Source organism: Sorex araneus, chromosome 2 (genome assembly GCF_027595985.1).
Source record: "Sorex araneus isolate mSorAra2 chromosome 2, mSorAra2.pri, whole genome shotgun sequence".
NCBI classification, from domain to species: domain Eukaryota; kingdom Metazoa; phylum Chordata; class Mammalia; order Eulipotyphla; family Soricidae; genus Sorex; species Sorex araneus.
Genome location: NC_073303.1, coordinates 213,923,125 through 213,946,622, shown reverse-complemented (window position 1 = coordinate 213,946,622; position 23,498 = coordinate 213,923,125). Strand labels below are relative to the sequence as shown.

Sequence of the window (23,498 nt, the reverse complement as noted above, 5' to 3'; positions counted from 1 at the left end):
CTCATGTTCATAGCTTTATTATATAACTATGGTCTTCTTTTAGCTTATGAGCTTCTTAAGAGCAAAATGATCTAATCCATCTGATGGTCTCTTGGCACAAAATAAGTGTATAACAAACATATATTTGTTGAATGAGTGATAAATAACTGGAAAACAAAAAAAAATTAAAGAACCTTGTAAGAATTTGATATTAATACATTAAGGACCATTGTAGGCAAAGATGGTAAAGATGTTTAGAAATGTGAATATTTACTCATCTGTCAACACAATTGGCTTTTTAAAAGTTAGTTTTATCTAATATTTTAAATAAACATTTACATAGTTTAAGATACATTTTAAGAAGATAAAAATTGAAAATACAAATTCAAAGGGGGAGAACCCACCCATCTTTTGTTTTTTTATGATGTAGGAGCACTCCTATTTATCCAGCCATTGATTAAGCTGATTGAATTGGGCATGAACTCCACATGACTTTTTTTTTAATTTTATAAATTAGTTCACAATATTTGATTACATTCAATATTCAAACACCCATCCCACCACGACTGCACCTTCCCATCACCAAATTCAGAATGTTTCCATCCCAATCCCCAATCCCTGTCCCAAAACACAACTGCAACAGTACATTTCATATTGTCTGTTATGAAGAACTGCTGTACAAGCTTACAGCTTGTAGGAGATCACTAACATGTTGTTAAAGTTTAGGTGATGTGAGCTTTGGTGTATATATCTGAAAATATGTACATATGCATATATATGTATATATATATATATTTCCCTCTGTGATTTGTTGCCTACTATCTGAAACCCATCAAATGTGGTGTGGTAATTATGGAGAATGGATAGGAAGTGTTTTATGATGTGTCTCGCAGTCCAGGAATATGTTGACTCATATGTGAGGCAAGACCTGAGCATGGGGAGCAGCCTTGAGTGTGGTGGTGGTTGGGTTGTGGAGGTTTTTGGCTGCCCGAGCTGAGTCCCTTGGGGTGGGAAGGGCTCTCACCTGCCCCCCCCCACGCCCGGGGCGCCCTGTGTGAAACAGCCTGGAGAGGTGGCATGGTTATGAGGGCCTCATGTTATGCTCCCTTTAGAGAGAAGCAGCCAAACTATACCTATCTTTAACGTAAATGTCTACCTGATATACTAACATTCTAGATCACAACTTGCCACAGTTTTCCAGAACAAAGATGGAGTTGCATGTCTCTGTTAGGGAATAAGAACGATAAGAGTATATTTGTTTTTAATTTTTCTTATATATACATAAGTAACATCCGGCTTGGGATAAAACATTTGCACAGCTAGGAAATAACACATGGGTTAGAACAACTGCACAAATAACCCAATCACATTAAAAAGGCATGCTAACATGTTTTTCCCCTGAATTCTCTATTAGTGGCATTGTCATTTTTATCTGTAGCTGATTTCCATTTCTCTTTATAACTCCAAAGCAATTTGTTTCGAATCATGTAAAATGTGCTCAATTGATTGATTTTCTCACCAGTAACCTTCCCGTGAACTAGCTACAACTTGAAAATAACGTTATAAAACAGCTTGATTTTTTTCCCTACTAGCAGGTAATACTCACTTTCCTCAAAATACTCTCCTACAACACACACATTTGTAAAAAGCATATGAATTTCACATCTCGGCAAAGAATGAAGGCCCAGAGGAATACCATGGGATTTGAGCTCTGGCCTTGAAAGCATTTGACTGTGAGTTCTAATCCCTCGTGCCCCATATGTTCCAGAAAATTCCTGCCAGCATTGCTGCTTGCGTCTTGAAGTTCTGTTGTTGGCGATACCCCACCTCTGCAAATGATTGCCAGCTATGTGTGTGTGAGTACCACAAAAAGAGGTGCATCCTCCAGTGAGCACCCTCACTAAAGAGATGTTAAGTGTGATGGCCAGGTAGTATGGCCTCTGACAAGCACAGGTGTGAGCACCAAAAACCGTAACTTGTGCACCTTGACAGTGATCTCTAGAAAGCATGGTAAAAGTACTGCAACTAATCACGAATCACGAATCATGAAATCCCCGTTAATCATGGATTTCTTGAGCAGGCTCAGTAACCTCTCCACTCATCTTTTCCCTGACATCTTAGAAGTCTCTCTCCACTTGGCCCTCCCAAGGATGTCACACTGGGGGGTCTTTCAGGGTCAGGGGAATGAGATCCAGCTTGTTACTGGATTTAGCATACGAATACGCCATGGGAAGCTTGCAAGGCTGTCCCATGTGGGCAGGAAACTCAGAAGCTTGCCAGTTTCTCCCAGAGGGAGATGTAGGCTACAAGATATTGCTTCTGGGAGCTTGCTTTTAAGTCTCTGGGTGTTAGCCGTTGATGGAATTACACACACCTGGGTTCCTCTCCGGTACCTTCATGCATGAGGCCTGTCCGAACGTGTGGAGAGGGGCCTCAAGCATGGCTGTGGCTAGGTTCCAGTGGTCTTCAGCTGCCGGGAGCTCTGCTCAGGGTGGGGAGGGAAGCTGGAGCCCATCCCCTTTGAGGGGCCCTGGGGAAGACAGCCAGGTGTGCGGGCAAGAGACTCTCTGCAACTAAAGGGAAGCAAATTTCTGATCTCTACATGCCCAAGTGTGTAAGCAACACAGCCTAACCTCTAATGACTACCACAGCTAAGATGTATAAGTATCACAGCCAGATGTGTGTGCAAGCTTTGGTATTTACAATTCCATTAATAAAATCCAGCAGAGTTTGAAGGGAGAAAAGGAATTCGAGACTGATTGCCATGTATACTATACCATACTTTTAAAGAGTAAGAAAATATTCCCTATGAGATTTTCACTTAAATTTCACTTCCCAAGAAACACATATTAAAATTTAAATTTAAATGACAGTGCCTATAACGATTTCTATTTTAAGTCCCCTCCTCCCAAATGATGTTAGATATTTCAGTAGAAGTAGGATTGTTCATTACAAGTCAGACTTCATTCCTAAAGACAGACATTACTAGTCAGAATTCCCTACAGGAATTCACTGACCAGTCTTCCCAATGACCTAAATAAAATGGGAAAATGACTAAAATCCTAACTGGAAATGGAAATTCTATCTTTGGGTCCAGATAGTTCCTCTTGCATATTCAGAAACATCAGTATTCAGCGTTCACTTTTACTCTTAAGCTTGCTTTTTTGCCTGCAATTTATTTGTGAGATCTGGGACTTGATCTTCACCATAAACTGTTTTCACATTTTATTTTGTCTTCTATTCTTTAAAGTCACAAGATTGAAAACCAACAGTTGGTAAATAATCATCTTGATCATTGTGAAACAATGTGGTATTGGAGGCAGGGAGAGTGTCTGACTTGGAGGTAACCAACCCAGGTCTACTCCCCTGTACCCCATAGGGTCTCCGAAACCTGGCTAGGAGTGAGCCCCTGAGCACAGCAGGGTTTGGTCCCAAAAAACAAAATGAAAAACAAAAGAAAGGAAAAAGATATCAAAAAGATAGAGAGAGAAAATAATGTAGTGTCTTATAAGTCCTATAGCCAGACATCTGCATTCCTATAACCCCCCTGTCAGCTTTCTCACCTTGCACAAGTGTTAACCATATCACCACCTCAGTTTATCACCTGCAAAATGAGGACGAAAAATTCCTGCTTTATAGTATTGTTTAGTGGAGGAGAACTTATGCTGCTCCGCATAAATGCAGAGGGCTTCTATGTTAGGTAAAGGCTGACATGTCTAGAGGAAGTCCCTCTTCGATTCATGATTCTGCGAACGTTTATAAAGTGTTCGTGTTAGGGCCAGGAGATAACGCATGTGCCAGAGCTCATGCCTCGTCTGTGTGAGGCCTGAGTGTGAAGCACTACAGGTTGTATTCCTGGTGGTTTACACACCCAGTCAAACCTAGTCTCCCTGAGAACAACTGGGTTGGTCACTATAAGCTTTTTTTTTTTTTTTAGATTATCTATACTACTGGGCTGGAGCGATAGGACGGGTTTGATTCCTCCGTTCCTCTTGGAGAGCCCAGCAAGCTCCTGAGAGGATCTCACCCGCACGGCAAAGCCTGGCAAGCGACCCGTGGCATGTCCGATATGTCAAAAACAATAACAACAAGTCTCACAATGGAGACGTTACTGGTGCCCGCTCGAGCAAATCGATGAGCAATGGGATGACAATGATACAGTGATTTTAAACCACTTTAAAATAAATTTTATATATTATCATTGTTTATCTCTACACCAATCTATTGTAGGAAAATAAACAGCTAGTATTACTATTTTACAAAGAAACAAATTTCAGAAGTAACATGTTCCACCCAATGACACTCAACTGAATCCTTAAATTCTCCTGATTCTAAGTTCTTTGATTTTTCTCCACTCTGAGCAGATGCCATTTTAAATTATTCTCCAGTCTCTTTCACTACAAATGCAATGCCCCATACTCATCATGAACTCATAAACAGTTTATAAAAAATGTTGATATATCTTGTGGGATGATATCTTGTATTACTATCAAAAGTTATAAAATAGTATGATTTGGTGATTTGATTAAAATGGTGCTCATAGAACTAATACTAAAATTCTGATATGATTGAATGCACTTCAGTAAGACACCGTCTTTCATTTATGATACTCAAGAAAAATTATGGATAAAATAAATTAGAAGAATGTAAAAAACACTTCCTTCAAGTATTGTGTCACACAAATTTATTAAGATGTAAATTATTTATATACTACTAGTTATACTAGTGTCTCCAAACCTTTAAGTCTTGTTACAGTGATATGCGATACTGACTTTAATGAATGATGATTAACAACAGGAAAAGAATGATACGATAACACAGTTATAGTAATAAAAGGTCCTACATTTTCAAGAGAGTGATATCTCCCATGTGAATATGAATTTGTTCACGGGAATAAAAAATCTTGCTCTCATAACAAATAATCACTGTCACTGTCATCCCATTGCTCATTGATTTGTTCGAGCGGGCACCAGGAACATCTCTCATTGTGAGACTTATTGTTACTGTTTTTGGCATATCCAACACGCCATGGGTAGCTTGCCACGCTCTGCCTTGTAGGCGAGATACTCTCAGTAGCTTGCTGGGCTCTCCGAGAGGGGTGGAGGAATTGAACATGGGTCAGCCACTCGAGAGAGGAACACCCTACCTCTGTGCTATCGCTCCAGCCCAAATAATCTATAAATTACAGAATACGTATATGTATTATGTATATATTACAGGCAAAACATAGACTATGTCTGTGGGAATGAAAGTTAAAGAAGAAGGCCAGAAGAGACTCTTGGGATGGGGGGACGGAACCAGACCAGCTCCCCGCCCAAATGAGACCCCGAGCGGCCACGCACGAACGGCTCCTCCGCTCCTGAACAGCCATGATCCCAGAGGCAAATACCGATCTTGGGACCCAGCGGCTTCTGGCAGAAATCCCTCTGGACTTAATTACTAAAATACCAGAAATCCAAAAGCATCCTTGCAACATCATATGCTCTTCATTCTGAGCGATAGAAAACAAGTTATCTAATGATGCCTTTTTGGCAGGTATGATTGTTGGGGGAAAATTCCAAATAATAATGGTGGGTCTGGGCTGGAGTGACAGCACACCGGGTAGGGCGTTTGCCTTGCACGCGGCCAACCTGGGTTTGAGTCCCCGCATCTGATATGGTCCCCTGAGCACCACCAGGGCTAATTCCTGAATGCAGGAGTGACCCCTGTGCATCGCTGGGTGTAATCCAAAAAGCAAATAATAAAAATAATAATAATAATAATAGTGGGTCTTCTGTCAAAAAACTGAATTCAACCAAAGTAAAAATAAATTAAGAAAGAAGAAGGCCAGAGAAATAATACAGGGGTCACTATAATAATACACTAGCTTGCATACCCCTGACCTTGTATTTAATTCCCAGCACTACAAATGATGCCCCAGCACCACCTCCTAAGCAAAGAGTCAGGCTTAATCCCTCCCTGAGCACCACTGATCAAGGTTCAACCTCTCCCACCCAAATAAAATGAGAAATTTTAGGGGATTGAGGGTTTCAAGCTACACTAGGTGATGACAATCACTCATATGAGCTAAGAACACATTAAATAAGCTCTACCCAAATAAATGATTGATTCCTTGCTAATAACTGCAAGATACGCAGTAGATACCTGGCAATAAGTAAATATTTTATTCATTAATGCCTTGTTCATCACGATAAGAGAATGAATGGTTCATGGATTTTATTTCATTACTAAGCAAATGATATGTACTACTGATATTGTTTCTTTCAGTGATTATCAAACATACCAAGTGAAAATTTATAATCTGTTTTTGGAAATAAATATTCACTTTCTCGTGGATTGTTTTATTTCTTACAAAAAGAAAAGAATGTTTAATCACTTGATTTAAACATGTTTAAGAGGAACTACAGTGAAAGAATATCATTTTCATAAGTCAAATGTATATAGCATTGCATAAAGTCACACTAGAAATAACTATTTCATTTTAACCAAGTATCAATAATTTTCTTTTTCTATAATTCTAAATACATTCTATATTGAAGATAAAACTTAGGACTTTAGGGGCTGAAGTGATAGCACAGCAGGTGGGGCGTTTGCCTTGCACGCGGCCGACCCGGGTTCGAATCCCAGCATCCCATATGGTCCCCTGAGCACCACCAGGGTTAATTCCTGAGTGCAGAGCCAGGAGTGACCCCTGTGCATCGCCAGGTGTGACCCAAATAGCAAACAAACAAACAAACAAACAAACAAAAAACCAACTTAAGACTTTTAAGTGTTAGAGAAAAAAAATTTGAATGTAATTTAAAACCATTTTTTTTTTTTTTTTTTTTTTTGCTTTTTGGGTCACACCTGGCGATGCACAGGGGTTACTCCTGGCTCTGCACTCAGGAATCACCCCTGGCCATGCTCAGGGGACCATATGGGATGCTGGGATTCGAACCCGGGTCGGCCGCGTGCAAGGCAAACGCCCTACACGCTGTGCTATCGCTCCAGCCCCCTAAAACCATTTTTATAAGTCAAAATTAAACTAAAACAAGATCATTAGATCTACTACAAATCAATACCAGAAAATAATATTAGGGCCTGATTGATGGAGCAGAGGTAGGGGCCTGCCTTGCACACAGCCGGCCTGGATTCAACCTCCGGCACCACATATAGTCCTTGGGCCCTGCCAGGAGTGATCCCTAAGTGCAGAAGGGTGCTTGCTACCACTATTAGTTTCTCAAACTCTTCTGAAATTTCTGTTAGTCTAAGTTAACAAGCACATTTATTTTTAAGAACTGTAGCACTGTCATCCCATTGTCCATCGATTTGCTTGAGTGGGCACCAGTAACATCTTCATTGTGAGACTTCTTGTTACTGTTATTGGCACATTGAACACGCCACAGGTAGCTGGCCAGGCTCTGTTGTGAGAGCAGGATATTGTCGGTCGTTTGCCGGGTTCTCTGAGAGGGACAGAGGAATCGAACCTGGGTCGAGGGCATGCAAGGCAAACACCCTACCCACTGTGCTACCGCTCCAGTCCAAGCATTAATAAAAATTATAGAATGAATATGAAAACTAAGATAAAATAAAAGTATTCATTGCATTCCCTTATGATCTAAGTATTAATATTTTTAAGGTAGAACGCGAAGGTTTTCAAATGTTATCAAAAAAATCTAGGAATAGTAAGTGTCAATTTCAAGCAGTGATGTATGTTGCTTTTTTGTTTAAAAGGTTTTTTTTTTTAAATAATGTTGGTTGCAACATTGTGTATATTTTATTACCGCTTCACTCCGTGAATTAAGAGGATTTGTTTATTTATTGGTTCACAGGCCAACTCAGCAATGCTCAGGGCTTATTCGTGGTTCTGCCCTCACAGCTCACTTCTTTAGGGTCGTGGGGAACTATATTTGTTGCCAAGAATAAAACCTGCATAAACCACGTACAAGGCAAGTGCCTTACCTCAGCAGGTGCCATCTTTCCGGCACCCAATTTAAGAATATATTTAAAAGACATGAGCAGGGCCAGAGAAATAGGACAAGAAGTAGAGTGCTACCTTGCACACAGTAGAGCTGTGCTCAAACTCCAGCCCTGCATATGGTCACCAGAGCCCCACCAGGGATAGGAGCTAGAAATAAGCCCTGAGCACTGCTGGGTGTGGGACACACACACACACACACACACACACACACACACACCCCTAATTAATGACAATTGGGACGAAGATGTAAAGGGTGCAAGGTACTAAGGGACATCGTAACAAAGATACTAACCTAGAAAGACAAGACTTTTTTGGTGGTGATAAACACAGGAATGATGGTTTGCAATTTGCTGCACAAAGAATTTAACTATGGAGAGAGAAATATGACACAAGTCAGCATAGCACCACGAAGAACATGCCAAATAGAATGAATCTGGATCATAATAAGTAATGATGAGAGTAAAAGACAAACAGGACAGCTTTGTCAGCCATATTAACAGTTTTGAACTTTGTCTTAAGTAGTCTATGGAAGGAAGTAGAGTTATCTAGTATTTTTAAAAGCTCACTATAGACTGAACATGAGGCCTACTTAATACCTCTGTAGCAAACACCCAAAAAGAGAGAGCAAGCAAATGGGAATGCCCTGCCATAGAGGCAGGGTGGGGTGAAGGGGACAGGGTGGGGGTGGTGGGAGGGATGCTGGGACCATTGGTGGTGGAAAATGGGCACTGGTGGAGGGATGGGTACTCGATTATTATATGACTGAAACGTAAGCATGAAAGCCTGTAAGTCCGTAACTTTGTCTCACGGTGATTCACTTTAAAAAAAAAAAAAGCTCACTTCAGCAATTCTGTGGAGAACTGATAGGAATTGCGAAAGCTTAGATCAGAAGAGATGGAAAGAAACTGAAATAGTTCAGAGTAGATGAAGGCCAAGGATTAGAATACTGTAAAAATTTGAAAGACAGGGATTAAATGTATAGGATTTTACTATTGTTTGGTTATGAGTAGAAATGGAAAGATGGATACCAAGAATGATTCCAAAGACTGGTTAAAAAACGTGGAACAGACGGAGAGCAATTCTGTTCAAGTTCCAGCAAGAATGGTGAAGAAATCTCTCCCCCTCTGCACACATCCACTTCTGCTTTTAGAAATGTAGCACTGTAGCAGAGCATCCCTTTGTTCATTGATTTGCTCGAGTGGGCACTAGTAACGTTTCCATTGTGAGACTTGTTGTTACTGGGTTTTTCTTGGCATATAAATATGCCACAGGTAGCTTTCCAGGCTCTGCCTTGCAGGAGGGATACTCTCGGTAACTTGCCAGGCTCTCTGAGAGGGATGAAGGAATCGAACCTAGGTCAGCCACATGCAAGGCAAACACACTACCCATTGCACTATCTATCCAGTCCTTAGAAATGTAAAAGACTAAAAATATAGAAGGTAAGAAATAGAATATAACTTTCTGCAGACAAGTTCGTGAAGTGAAAGACCCAAATAATAGGAGACTGAGAAATCAAAAGGTGGTAGAAACAGAACAAAACATAAAAAAAGCATTTAAAACAAAATCAAAGTAACATTTCCTTTAAAATCTGAAAACTAAACTTGAAAACATGCATTCAATAATTAAGAAATAAAACCTAGGTATATCCTGTCAATGATTTTATAAAATTCAGGGTTAAAAACTGTCTTAAATTATTTATTCTTTTTACAATAGAAATGGGCTGAAATGATAGCACATGGGGTAGGGCATTTGCCTTGCTGACCTGGGTTCGATTCCTCCGTCCCTCTCAGAGACCCCAGCAAGCTACTGAGAGTATCCCACAGTTATATTGGCCATATCTCAGAGTTCTGAAGAAACAATCTTAAAAACAATAAAATTCCAACCCTATCCATCTCTGCTCCCCTCAAAAGAATAATAGTAGTATGAAATGGGACAAACTTGTGTTAATGTTCAGACAACACCAGGCTCTGAAGCCATGCTCTGACACATTATATGCGAATCGATTGACTCCTTAGTAAAAGATCAATCAAGAACAATAAAATCCAGATAATAACAACAATGTATAAAAAAACATAAAAAGACTAGGGGTCAATAATCATTAAAATTTTATCTTTAATTCATTTATCATTTAGCTTATAAAATGTTTATTATCTTTACTAGCTAAAATATGCAAATTGAAACAATGAAATTGACTAGTATTAGCAGACTTAGAAGTCTAGCTACATTGGCAACATTCAGTCCCCTCTCAGACTCTTGCCTTATTTTGAAGGAATTGGTTCGAGACTTCCCGCTCAATAACAGGAAAAGAGCATTCTAAAATAGCCAAAGTGTTTCTGCAAACTCAGCAGCATGCATAATCAGGGACTCTAGGCGACACTGATTTCCTTTTTGCTTTTCTATTTTGAATCACTTTCAGTAATTACCAATGTCTGATTAGTATTATCATCATTGCCTACCCCCATCTCCTTCCCTTTCAAGATGTGGGTAACCATTTTCCTATTTTAACCACCTAAGTGTTAGTTTTCCCTAACACAGTTTTGACAGATTATAGACCTAGTTGTTTCATTTTACTTTATTTCAAAAATTCCCATTTGCATTAACATGTAAAAAAGCAAAATGTGAACCAAAAATAATACATTAAACTCGTAAGTGAACAGATAATGACATATATTAATGCTGACAAAAAATATTACATAAAATTTTATTCACTTTTGTATATAAAAACACTCCATAATGCCGGTAAAAATTGGGCGGAGGAGGGCAAAGAAACTCCTGAGATGCTAGCTCTGGCTCCTGTGGTCCTCAGAGGCATGCAATGCCAGAGACAGACCTAGGACCTTGGTTGCATAATGTATCTATCACTTCAGCCATATCACCTGATCCTTGGATATACTGACTTTACCAAACCAAAAAAGTCTCAAATAAAGAAAAGATTTTGTTATGTAGCACAGTGGGGTAGGGCATTTGCCTTGCATGCAGCCAACCCGGGTTTGATTCTTCCATTCCTCTCAGAGAGCCCGGCAAGCTACCAAGAGTATCCCGCCCCCATGGTAGAGCCTGGCAAGCTCCCCCTGGAGTATCTGGTATGCCAAACACAGTAACAACGTGTCACAATGGAGATGTTACTGGTGCCTGCCCGAGCCAATGGTGAACAAAGGGAGGACAGTGCTACAGTGTTACAGAATGAATCATTGTCATCTCTTTCCGTGACCAAGTTAAGATATACGTTTATGGATAATTTTCAGATATATAAGTAAATAGACATCATTTACTTCTCATTATACTGCTAATAGGGAAGGCGGAAACGAAGTTGAAAATGTGTTTATATGACACATAAAAAAATCCACTCGTAGGAATAGAGAAATAGTATAGCAGGCTAAATCCCTTGCTTTGCATGTGACTGACCCTGGTTTAAATTTCAGGCATCACATATGATCCTCTGGGCACTGTCGGGGGTCACGCCTGAGTATTGCCAGTGTCACTCTTGTGCATTTCCAGGTGTGACCCACAAACAACCCCCAAATAAAACATTTCTAGAAATATACCCTTGGGAGATTTCACACACATGACACCAAAATAAGTTTATAAGGTTTCAGTAGCACTGTTAATACAAGCAGTAACTACAAAGACCGAATGTCTATAATAGTGTAAGAGATAAATACATCAGATTATATTAATCCAATGAAATCCTATGTCCTGCTATAGAGAAATCTCAAATAAAATTCTTAAGGCTGACAGGGCTGGAGTGATAGCACAGCGGGTAGGGCATTTGCCTTGCACGCGGCCGACCCGACCCGGGTTCGAATCCCAGCATCCCATATGGTCCCCCGAGCACCGCCAGGAGTAATTCCTGAGTGTATGAGCCAGGAGTGACCCCTGTGCATCACCGGGTGTGACCCAAAAAGCAAAATAAAATAAAATAAAATAAAATTCTTAAGGCTGATAAACAAATTACAGTTTTAAAAAATGCCTAATTTCACAAAATTTAAACTGACAAGTTTTGCATAATTGAAGTTAAAGGAAGAGAAGGAATACTTCGCATGGAGGAGAGACTATAATATGTAAATGTATAAGGAGCTTGGAGGCACGTAAATGTTGTATTTCTTTGGTATTTTTGTTTGTTTGGGTTCAGAGGCCACACCCACCTATACTCAGGGATACTATCAGACTCCTGGCAGTGCTGAAGGGGTTATATACAGTGCCAGGTATTAAACCAGAGTTGTTTACTTAAAAGGGGAGCACCTTTCTCCAGGTACTGCCTCTCCAAGTCAATGTTGTATTTCTTGTCCTGATTGATATATATTGTATAGTTGTTTTGCTTTATAATTATTATTTCAAAAATGCATGTGTGTTTAATAAAATATTTTATCATAATTAGATATCATAAAACAAAAAAAGAAGAAGAAAAAAGAGAGCTGGCTAAATCTAGAAAATAGCAATTCAATCTGCATGGCTTAAAGCAGAATCAAAAGCTTATGACAAAACCAACTCTCACAACTCTCAAAACCAACTCTCAAACCCGGGTCGGCTGTGTGCAAGGCAAATGCCCTACCCACTGTGCTACATAACAAAATCTTTTTTTTATTTGAGACTTTTTTGGTTTGTTAAAGTGTGTGGGTCATGTTAAAGTTTGGGTCATGTTAATAAAGAAATAGACACCAAGTTCTCAAAACTGTTTAATATGCTCATAACTCATAACAGATTAAAATATGGTCAGTGATATCTAGAATATCTATTTGGAATAATTATGAATAAATTTATTTCTTGATAGTCTTCCTTTGTGCTAAAATTTTTAAATAAATATACAATACTCTGAATATTTAATAAAATAGCAAAAATAAGTTGATAAACAATAAGATCACTATATATTTTGACAATTTTTCTCTCAGAACATTAATCCCAATATTTATGCAAAGTCTTTATTTTAAAACACTATGAACGATAAATTGGGCTCCTTAAAGTTTGGTGTAAACCAGCCCAGGAGAAATTAATGATATCCAACATAAATTGGCAGAGTCTGGCGAGCTAACCGTGCCATATTCGATATGCCAAAAACAGTAACAAGTCCCACAATGGAGACATTACAGCTGTCCACTCTGGTAAATCGATGAACAATGGTAGGACAGTGGCTGGCTAGAAAAATAAAACTATCAAATAAACCACTAAACAAAATGGAACTACCATGAACATTAAATGATTTTTCTCTTGCCTAGGCTTGGACTTAAAAAATCCATCTATATTTTACAATTTTCTCTTAAAAAAAAGTCTATTCAACAAAGTGTTCCAACTCAATATTCATCATTACCTTGCATGACCATGAGGAGATCATTCTATCTTAGCTAATCAAACGTGTTTTTCCAGTTTTCTTTTGTGTTTAATTCACACCTGTGTGTTTCTTTCCCTCTAAACCCAGATCCTTTTGCAACTCAAATATCCAATGATGACTTATTTTCTTTAGATTTAATTTGGACACGATGGGTAGAGGAAGCAAAGGCAGGAAAACATATTAGCTTTGTAAGATTAATGACTGTATTTTTCTTTTGAGAACTTGGAGTCCTATACAGAACTGTTTCCTCTCTGATCCCCAATGTCTGAAGCTCTACCTAATGTAATTGCTTCCAGGGGGAAATACTACTTACACATCTTGACTGAATGTCACAGTTCTCAGAGTTAATCACCTCCTCTTCCCAAAATGCCCAGCTCAATGCAATTGTGAGAAGCCAGGACCAAATCTCTGCGGCAGTTTTGAAAGAAACCTAATTTGTCTGTAGATGAGGGACTTCTTGTTCCCAAAGCTCAGATTTTATTAAGCAATTGAAGCATTTTGATTTTCAGATATCTCACTTTTCAAATATAAATGTTCTAGATTTCCACAGTGCTTCCTTTTCATTTTAATAAAAAAACAATAAAAATTAGTTCTCCATTTGATTGGTCTTGAGATCACGATGCAACTGCATTGGTTTCTTCCATTGTTTCATCTTCTACATTCTACCCAAAAATGACCAAATCTACTACCACTCTCTATATACATGCTTTATGGCCATTCTCTTTCATCATTTTTTAGCTGTTATCTTTTTAAAACATTCATACGTGTACTAGTTCTATCTAGAACATTCTTTCTCTAATTACTGCCAAGATTTGCTCCATTGTAGACTTTGTTTGACTCAAAAGCCTTATTTATTTTATTTATTTAATTATTTTGTTTGGCAACCACCCTAAGCAGTACCTGGGGGCTATTCCTGGTTCTGTACTTGGAATTTGCTCCTGATGGTGCTCATGGAACCATGTAGAGCGAAGTATTGGCTCTTGCAGAAAAAAGATGCTTGAATTTTCTTAAGCTATCTCTTGGGCCCAAAGGTCCTATTTTAAAATAACACCTCTTTCTTTCTTTATTTCTCCCTTAGCACTTATCCTATAAAGTAGTTGTTTTATTTATTTTTCTTTTGAGTATCTATCTTCCCACCTTTCAGACAAAATATACCATAAAAACCAAAAATTTGTGGTTCTTTTATGTGCTGCGATATGCTCAGCCTTGGCACAGGGACTCAGAAGTAAAAATAAATTTTCCATCAGAATGATCACATCTAACACACAGCTATAAAAACTACAAATAGACTCTGTGAGTCTAGGACTACTAGTTCCCCGAAAGAGGATGCATTTACCAGGGTAAACAATAAGATCTCTGCCAAACAGAAAGCTGAGGTTGCTGCCTAGACATTCCCATATGCCAGTTAAAAAAAAATAAGTTAAATATTAATGGAGTTAAATAACCCTGTTGGTAAGAGAATGATAAGTGTGGGTCAGGAAGACTATGTTAGGCTCTCCTTTGATTCTCTGGGACATTTCTTTGCATCTTCATTTATATCACATCATTAAGAGCGTAATCCAGGTCTCAGAACCTTTAGGTATGAATGAAGCCTATAAAGTAAGTTATATATGAACTCTATGCACTAGGGAAGTCTCCCAAAAGAGCAAAAGTGTTAGTGGAAGCAGAGAGTAATTTATAATGACCATGGGAGGGGGCAGATGGTGAATACCAAAGTAACTTTGGTCAGAGAGATAGTACAGGGGTAAGGCTCTTGCAGTGCAGGTGGACCATACTGGTTTGTTTGCCTGCACTGCATATGGTCCCTTGGAGCCAGTCAAGAGTGAGCTCTGAGCACAGTCTGGTGTGGCCCCCAAACCAAAAAATAATGATAATAATTACAATGGGCTGGAGCAATAGCGCAGCAAGTAGGGAATTTGCCTTGCATGCGACCAGCCTGGGTTCGATTCCTCCGTCCCTCCCAGAGAGCCTGGCAAGCTACTGAGAGTATCCCACCCATACTATGGAGCGTGGCAAGCTAGCCGTGGCATATTTGATATGCCGTGGTGTATTCAATATGCCAAAAACAGTAACAAGTCTCAGAATGGAGATGTTACTGGTGTCCACTCGAGCAAATTGATGAACAATGGGACGAGAGTGGGAGAGTGCTACAATAATTACAATGGATTTTTATCCATTGCATTTGCAAGGGCTTCCCTATTCCTTCTGTATGCTTTCTTAAAAACTGTGACCAACCGTTTTGCTTTTACTGGGATAAAGTATGCTGGAGCAATAGCACAGCGGTAGGGCATTCGCCTTTCTCGCGACCAATCCATGTTTGATTCCTCTGCCCCCTCCCAGAGAGCCCGGCAAGCTACCGAGAGTATCGTGCCCGCATGGCAAAGCCTGGCAAGCTACCCAGTGGCGTATTAGATATGCCAAGAACAGTAACAATCAGTCTCACAGTTAGAGACGTTACTGGTGCCCACTTGAACAAATGGATGAGCAACAGGATGACAGTGACAGTGGGATAAAGTATACTTAAGAGAGAAGTAGTAGATCTGAGGCATATGAATAGTTGACTACAGTAGAATAAAGCTACTAGTACACTATAAGACACTTTTAATCAGCTATACGCTATTTCTCTACTCACTCTGAATATTTGTCAACTAAAAGTCAAGGTCACCTCGTTGTCTGGAGGTAAAAACTCTGCTAAAAAGAAGGCAGTAAAGGAAGAGTGTTCTCTACCACTGGGAATAGAATAACTGTGACAATCTACGTTCACATAGGTAGAAAAGGTTGAACACACTGCCTCCCGGAGAAGATAACTCTGTGGAACAATTTATGTTTTAGAGCCTCCCATAGAATCATACAAGGTTATTCTCAGTTGTGATTCTATTCATGCTTAGTTCATATCTTCTACCTTATCCCAGCTGCCCTCACTCTGTTCTCCTAAAAGCACTATGTAAAAAAAAAAATGACATAAGCAAAAATTCCTTACTGCTTCTAGTGACCTAACTTAGTTAAGTCACAGGAGGTTATATGCAAATAGTTTTGGAAAATATGTACCCTAAACACAGACCTTTAATTAATTCTTACATAGTTCCAACTAAAATTAACATTCAAAATTTATATGAACCAAAAAAACCTTAGGATAAAGTATCAAGAGTAACCAGAGAAAAACACAAAAAATTAAATGCCATCAAATCAAATGCAATAAGTTTATATTAATAAATTTGCATATTCATATATTTATGAATATATGCATATATAATAAAAACATTGAATGAGCAAAAGTGTACCAACTACATTAAACTAAAAAGCTTCTGCACCGCAAGAGATACAGTGACCAGAATACAAAGACTATCCACAGAATGGGAAAGGATATTTACACAATACCCATCAGATAAGGGGTTGATATCAATGGTATATAAAGCACTGGTTGAACTCTACAAGAAGAAAACATCCAACCCCATCAAAAAATGGGGCGAAGAAATGAACAGAAACTTTACCAAGGAAGAAATACGAATGGCCAAAAGGCACATGAATAAGTGCTCTGCATCACTAATCATCAGAGAGATGCAGATCAAAACAACTTTGAGATACCACCTCACACCACAGAGACTAGCACACATCCAAAAGAACAAAAGCAACCGCTGTTGGAGAGGATGTGGGGAGAAAGGGACCCTTCTTCACTGCTGGTGGGAATGCCGACTGGTTCAGCCCTTCTGGAAAACAATTTGGACGACTCTCAAAAAATTAGATATTGAATTCCCATTTGACCCAGCAATACCACTGCTGGGAATATATCCCAGAGAGGCAAAAAAGTACAATCGAAACAACATCTGCACATGTATGTTCATCGCAGCACTGTTTACAATAGCCAGAATCTGGAAAAAACCCGAATGCCCCAGAACGGATGACTGGTTGAGGAAACTTTGGTACATCTATACAATGGAATACTATGCAGCTGTTAGAAAAAAGGAGGTCAAGAATTTTGTAGTCAAGTGGATGGGCATGAAAAGTTTCATGCTGAGTGAAATGAGTCAGAAAGAGAGAGACAGACATAGAAAGATTGCACTCATCTATGGTATATAGAATAACAGAGTGGGAGACTAACACCCAAGAACTGTAGAAATAAGTACCAGGAGGTTGACTCCATGGCTTCGAGGCTGGCCTCACGTTCCGGGGAAAGGTCAACTCAGAGAAGCGATCACCAACTACATTGTAGTCGAAGGCCATATGGGGGAAGGGAGTTGCGGGCTGAATGAGGGCTAGAGACTGAGCACAGCGGCCACTCAACACCTTTATTGCAAACCACAACAGCTAATTAGAGAGAGAAAACAGAAGGGAATGCCTTGCCACAGTGGCAGGGTGGGGTGGGGGGGAGATGGGTTTGGGGAGGGTGGGAGGGACACTGGGTTTACGGGTGGTGGAGAATGGGCACTGGTGAAGGGATGGGTTCCCAAACTTTGTATGAGGGAAGTATAAGCACAAAAGTGTATAAATCTGTAACTGTACCCTCACGGTGATTCTCTAATTAAAAATAAATAAATTTAAAAAAAAATTAAAAAAAAAAGTGTACCAAAACCAAAATAATTTCCAAGAAAAAATTTTAACATAATTAAACTCAAGATTTAAAATTGAGTTTAGATCCAAGAAAATAGAGACTTCAGTAAATATCGAGTTAAAAAATCAAAAATAGAAGTGAAACTAAATCAACTATAGAGTGAGACAACTAGCATATGCCTAGTCATATTTCTAGTTTAGGAGAGACAATGCAATAGAAGCAATATTTCCAGAGATGCAGCCTGATTTTTGTTCTAAACTCATGAAAGATTTGTGCATAAATAAAGGAAGCCAACCAAACCCCAAGTAATGTAAGCAAAAGAAATATACCTTCTTTCTTATAGATAAATAATATACATATATATATATTCATACAATATAAATTATACATTATATATGATAGATAAAATATATGAAGAAAGAAGTAATTTAGAGGATAAGATTTTCTAAGTTTGAATCCTACCTCCAGTAGTTGTACCAAGACAACTTGAAAAAAATTATTTAACCTTTCTTTTTTTTTTTTTTTGGCTTTTTGGGTCACACCCAGCGATGCACAGGGGTTACTCCTGGCTCATGTACTCAGGAATTACTCCTGGCAGTGCTCAGGGGACCATATGGGATGCTGGGATTTGAACCCCGGGTCGGCCGCATGCAAGGCAGATGCCCTACCCGCTGTGCTATCTCTCCAGCCCCTATTTAACCTTTCTTGACAACAGTTTTTCATCTGTTAAATGGAGTTAATAATAATAACCCTATGTTATGTCATGAATATTAATGTTATCTCACTTAAAAGACAAGTAGATAATCTTTCCTACTTTATGTAACCCAAGTCAGGGAACAGTTGGCTTTTTCCATTTACACACAGGAGAGAAATAATTATTCACCTCTCATTCTGGTGAAATGAAAGGGAAATCTTTGCTCTTATGACATAGGCTGGAAAGTATCTCACTCTAAGCTTCTGGAACAGAAATATGTCTTTCCAGAAGCCGGACAATGCTAAGGTGTCCCAGTTCAGGTTTCAAAGCTAAGGGAGTGAGTGGTGCAATCTTTCTGGTACCTTGAGAAGTTGCTCTAGGAAACTAATCCAAGACACATTCATTTAGTTGTCTTAAAAGATAAGAGAATTTTATTATCCTTGTGAATCAAGCAATGAATCATACACATCTGATTCTCATGAGAAGTCTGCTTAGGAGACAATTTTTTGGGAGCAATGAGAAATTTGAGCAAGTTTCAATTTCTGACAAGTGCCTCTCATCTAACTTGAATGTTAATATGAATAAAAGTAAAATAGATTAAATTACAAGGAGCATACAGTTAACAATTTATAGAAGACATGAGAATTACAGAAAGAAATAAGAGGATCAACAAAGGCAAAGATTTGGTCCTTCAAAAATTAATAAGATCAACTAACTTGGGTGAAACAAATAGTATATATTCAGTGAACACTACTAAGTATGCCCAATTCAGACAAAAAGGGATGTAATAAGTGATACAACATAGATTATAAAGATAATAGGAAACATTGTACAACTTATTTGTCCTCTCACTTTGATAAACTATTTGGAATTATATGGTAAGATCGTAGATATGGGGTCCAGAGAGATAGTTCAGGGGTTATGGCACTTGCCCTTGCATTATGGCCAAACTGGGTTCAACTCCAAGTGCCAGAATGTATCCCCTGAGCACTTCCAGGTGTTATCACTGAGCACAAAACCAAGAGTAAGTCCTAAGCAACGCTGATTGTGGTCCAAAGTAAAACAAAACTGAAGATGTGCACGCCCTCCAAACTATCAATGTTACTTCTAAGACTATGCACCCAAGAAACATAGGCACACTACACTGTGCCATGAGGGAGGGCAAGGATGTTCACAGAAGCACTTTTTAGAATAGCAAGAAACCAAACAATAGGTCTGTGTGTAAAAGGATGAATATAAAAATTGTGTTGACCACACACCATACACACGGCAGAGCCTGGCAAGCTACCCGTGGCATACTCAATATGCCAAAAACAGTAACAAAAACGGTCCTCATTTCCCTGATCCTGAAAGAGCCCCCAATACGCTATCAGGCTACTCTAGAATGTGACAGGGACAAGTGGAGACATTACTGGTGCTGGCTCGAGCAAATCGATGAACAACGGGATGACAGTGATACTGTGATACAGTGATACATACCATACAATATGGAACAACATAAAAATGAATATAGCTATATGATATCAATTATAATAAAGTAGTACAAAAATTTGGACAAAGTAACAAATTACCCAAAAATAACCCACTGTATAATGATATGTGGGTTTATTTAACAACAAATTTTAACAGCAAAACAACAAAAATTAAGCTTTGTGTCATTTGGATATGATAAATGCATGAGAAATTATAAATAAAAGTAATTATAATCAAGAAACAGAATAGAGATAAGCTTTAAGAAGGAAGCAAAGGCATAAGATCAGTGGCAGACATAGCTAGCTTATAGGGTATTAGATATGTCAAATATCTCAAATCAGTGGCAAGTAGTGAAATAGTTTAATCAAAATGGGCATTCTTAATGGGATTATAAATGAAAGAGAAAGGAGGAGGGAGAAAAGAGAGAATAAGGGAGGAATCTGTTCTAAAATAATCTTTTAAGAATGTAAGCTTTTGGGGCTGGAGTGATAGTACAATGGGTAGGGAGTTTGCCTTGCACGTGGCCGACCCGGGTTCAATCCCCAGCATCCCATATGGTCTCCCAAGCACTACCAGGAGTGATTCCTGAGTGCAAAGCCAGGAGAAACCCCTGTGCATTGCCAGGTGTGACCCAAAAAGGCAATAATTAATTAACTAATTAATTAATTTTAAATAAGAATGTAATCTTTTAAGAATGTGCTTTTAAGAGTATAAGCACAACTTGCACTTAAAAGTAGCTCTGAGAAAGTGGAGGGGGAGAGAGAGAGAGAGAGAGAGAGAGAGAGAGAGAGAGAGAGAGAGAGAGAGAGAGAGAGAGAGAAAATTGCCTGAGAGAGAGAGAGAGAGAGAAAATTGCCTGTCAAAGAGGCAAGGTGAGGTTGGGGAGGATGGTGGCAGCGGGGGGGGGGTGGGGGGAAACTGAGGTCACTGGTGGGAGGAACTGTATCCTGGAGGAGGGATAGGTATTGGAACATTGTATGACTGAAACCCAATGCTGAACAGCTTTATAATTGTGTTTTATCATGACTCAATAAAAAAATATTTTTTTGAAAAAAAGTAGCTCTAAATTTTACATGCAATTCACAGCCACCCCTCAATTAGCTTTATAGATGAGAAAGCTTCACTATTAAAAACCCTTGCCTTATGAGGATGATACCCACACTGCTATAAATCCACCTGCTTCTCTCAAATCTTTTTGTAGACCTGGAGGGAAGTTGGGGAGAGACGGGTCTCATTCTCTTATTCTCATTCTCATTCTCTTCCTTTGCTTTAGCAAAGGAAGCTGGGTCCGCTTGCACTCACTTTTGATTCATTATAAAAGGTACTTTATCCTGAGGTTTACTTCGCTATTGCGAAGAGGCCTGGAGAACCATGTCCTTCTCAACGTCTTTGTCTTTTTAAATTTTACACTAATAAAATCACTAGTGGCCGGGATTTTATTAATGTAAAATTCAATTAAAAATTGAATTATAAAGTCAACTCAGCAGTAGATTTGCTTGGCTTGAATTCATCAAAACAAAAATTTTAAAGAGAATTTATAGCTAGATTAAGATGAGGTTTTAGAGAAAAAAAATCTAACATATATATACATAATTATATACATATTTAATACACATACAAAAATAAAGTATTGAAAAAAGGATTATGAGATATGAAAACCTCCACAACATTCCACTATCAAAAAGATTCTCTTTTTGTTTTTAAGTACAGGGGAGAAGAGCAATCTTATTGGTGTCACTCCCTCCCACCACTTTTTCCTTCTTCTTGGTGTTAATGTTCCATGTAATACTAATTAAATATACACATATAAATAATTAAGCTATATAGAAGTCAAGGCAGTCTTAACTCCCTCTTTATTAGAAAGAAGAAATTTGCTAGTCTCTAGATTTTACAGAGGATCAAAAATTGAATTATAAAATAATTTTTAAGAGACAAATCTCCATTAACTTATCAGATTATAGTCGGAAAATATTCAGAAATAATCCTATTTCGTTTATTCAGGGAAAAAATAATTCATTATAGTGAGTCTCATGCTTAGGAAAGACAACTGAAAGTGCACGATTTTGAGCTGCAGAGTTTAACACATAGGTATAAGAAAAATAGTTTCACTTAGTTTCTATGGCAGAATTGACTCTGCTTAATTTAAGACTACGAAGAGAATGAAAGCGGTCCTCTGGCATAAAGAAAAGAAATCCACAAAAAGCTTGAATGAAAATTTACATTTATACATAATATTAAGACACAAGTCATTAAAAATGCTCTCATGTTGAGGATGACGGTTATCTGAAATTCACTAGTATTACAAGTCAAGTCCACATTTTAACACCACTAAACTAAAAAATGGAAATGACAGGGGAAGGTTGAATACTATTTACTAAAGTAGCAGTAATCCTGAAAAGACTTAAGTAGCCATACTTCCTCAATCACAGTCTTAAGATAATATTCATGAATTGCCAGCAGTATTTGGAAAGTCCTACTAAGTCAGGCTAACAGATCTAAAAAGACAGAAAGTGATAGCATCAGTAAAAGAGAGAAAGAAAAATAAAGCGGCTTACCTTTATGATGGTTTGCACTGAGTACAACTTTCCCCCACAAGGTTACAATAAATATTATGATTATAAGTTTTCCTTTTGTTGCTTTCTGTAAGTATCTCTTACTCATCCTGAAAATGAAAAAAATAATAAAAACACATAAGCATGTGAAGACATTGTGTTTCCATTATAACGTATTACATTTAAAGTTTTCCATGACACTTTAACACATTTCATTCCTAAAATTATATTACTTGTATTTAAAATTCCACTCACCCTGTGAAAAAGATGAACAAAAATAAATAAATTTTTGGAATAATATATATATAGATACAGTGCAATATAGGAGAGGTTCAGCTTTAGTCAGTCTTCACTTAAAAATCAAATGAAAAATATTGCCATTTTTCTTTATATAAGTACAGGTTCAACTATTCTAAAAAAAAAGGACAATTGAATAATCTTTAAATAGGTGACATTTCACTTTTTCCTTAAAAATTTCATCTTCATTGCCAAGTCAAATTATCAGGTAAACAGTTTAGATACAATGTGTTAGATGAGTTCCTGCAAAGAAAGTCACTTCAAGTCTATTATTCTTAATGTGTTTTTTTCAAATCACCTAGTACAATAGTTCCCTTTATAGTAAAGCACTACTACTGAAGACATCTATGTTTTAATATTGTTGAAATCTGCTCTGTTGTACTTTATCAGAAGTAGAGAAAAATGAAAAAACAAAATGAAAAATATCAAGTTAACACTTTCAAGTCAAGCTCACAAAACTCAGAAACACAAAGAAATGTTCTAAATAATAGCTCTGCAGGTATGGTGTCGCCAACAGGTCAACCTGTACCTGCAGGGTGAGTGCATCAGCAGCCTGATGGTGCCTTCAGGTATCCTGATACCCCAAAATTGCCGCTGTGCCTTGGGCCAGACCCCAACAACTTGGGACCAAGTTTACCAAGAAATTAAACAGCCAAAAGTTAAGTATG

The 23,498-nt window shown here is 38.3% G+C and overlaps 1 protein-coding gene across 5 annotated transcripts in view; it reads right to left on the bottom strand.

Moving 5' to 3' along the window:
* TAFA2 (TAFA chemokine like family member 2) overlaps positions 1 to 23,498 on the bottom strand; it is a 568,712-nt gene that overhangs the window by 167,355 nt on the left and 377,859 nt on the right. For all 5 annotated transcript variants that reach the window (XR_008628541.1, XR_008628540.1, XR_008628539.1 and 2 more), the window contains one exon: positions 22,537 to 22,643. Coding sequence is in view for 2 of the 5 variants with exons in the window: in XM_055126878.1 (XP_054982853.1) it covers positions 22,537 to 22,642 (106 nt within the window). In the remaining 3 variants the exon portion in view is untranslated. The remainder of the gene's footprint in view (positions 1 to 22,536; positions 22,644 to 23,498) is intronic.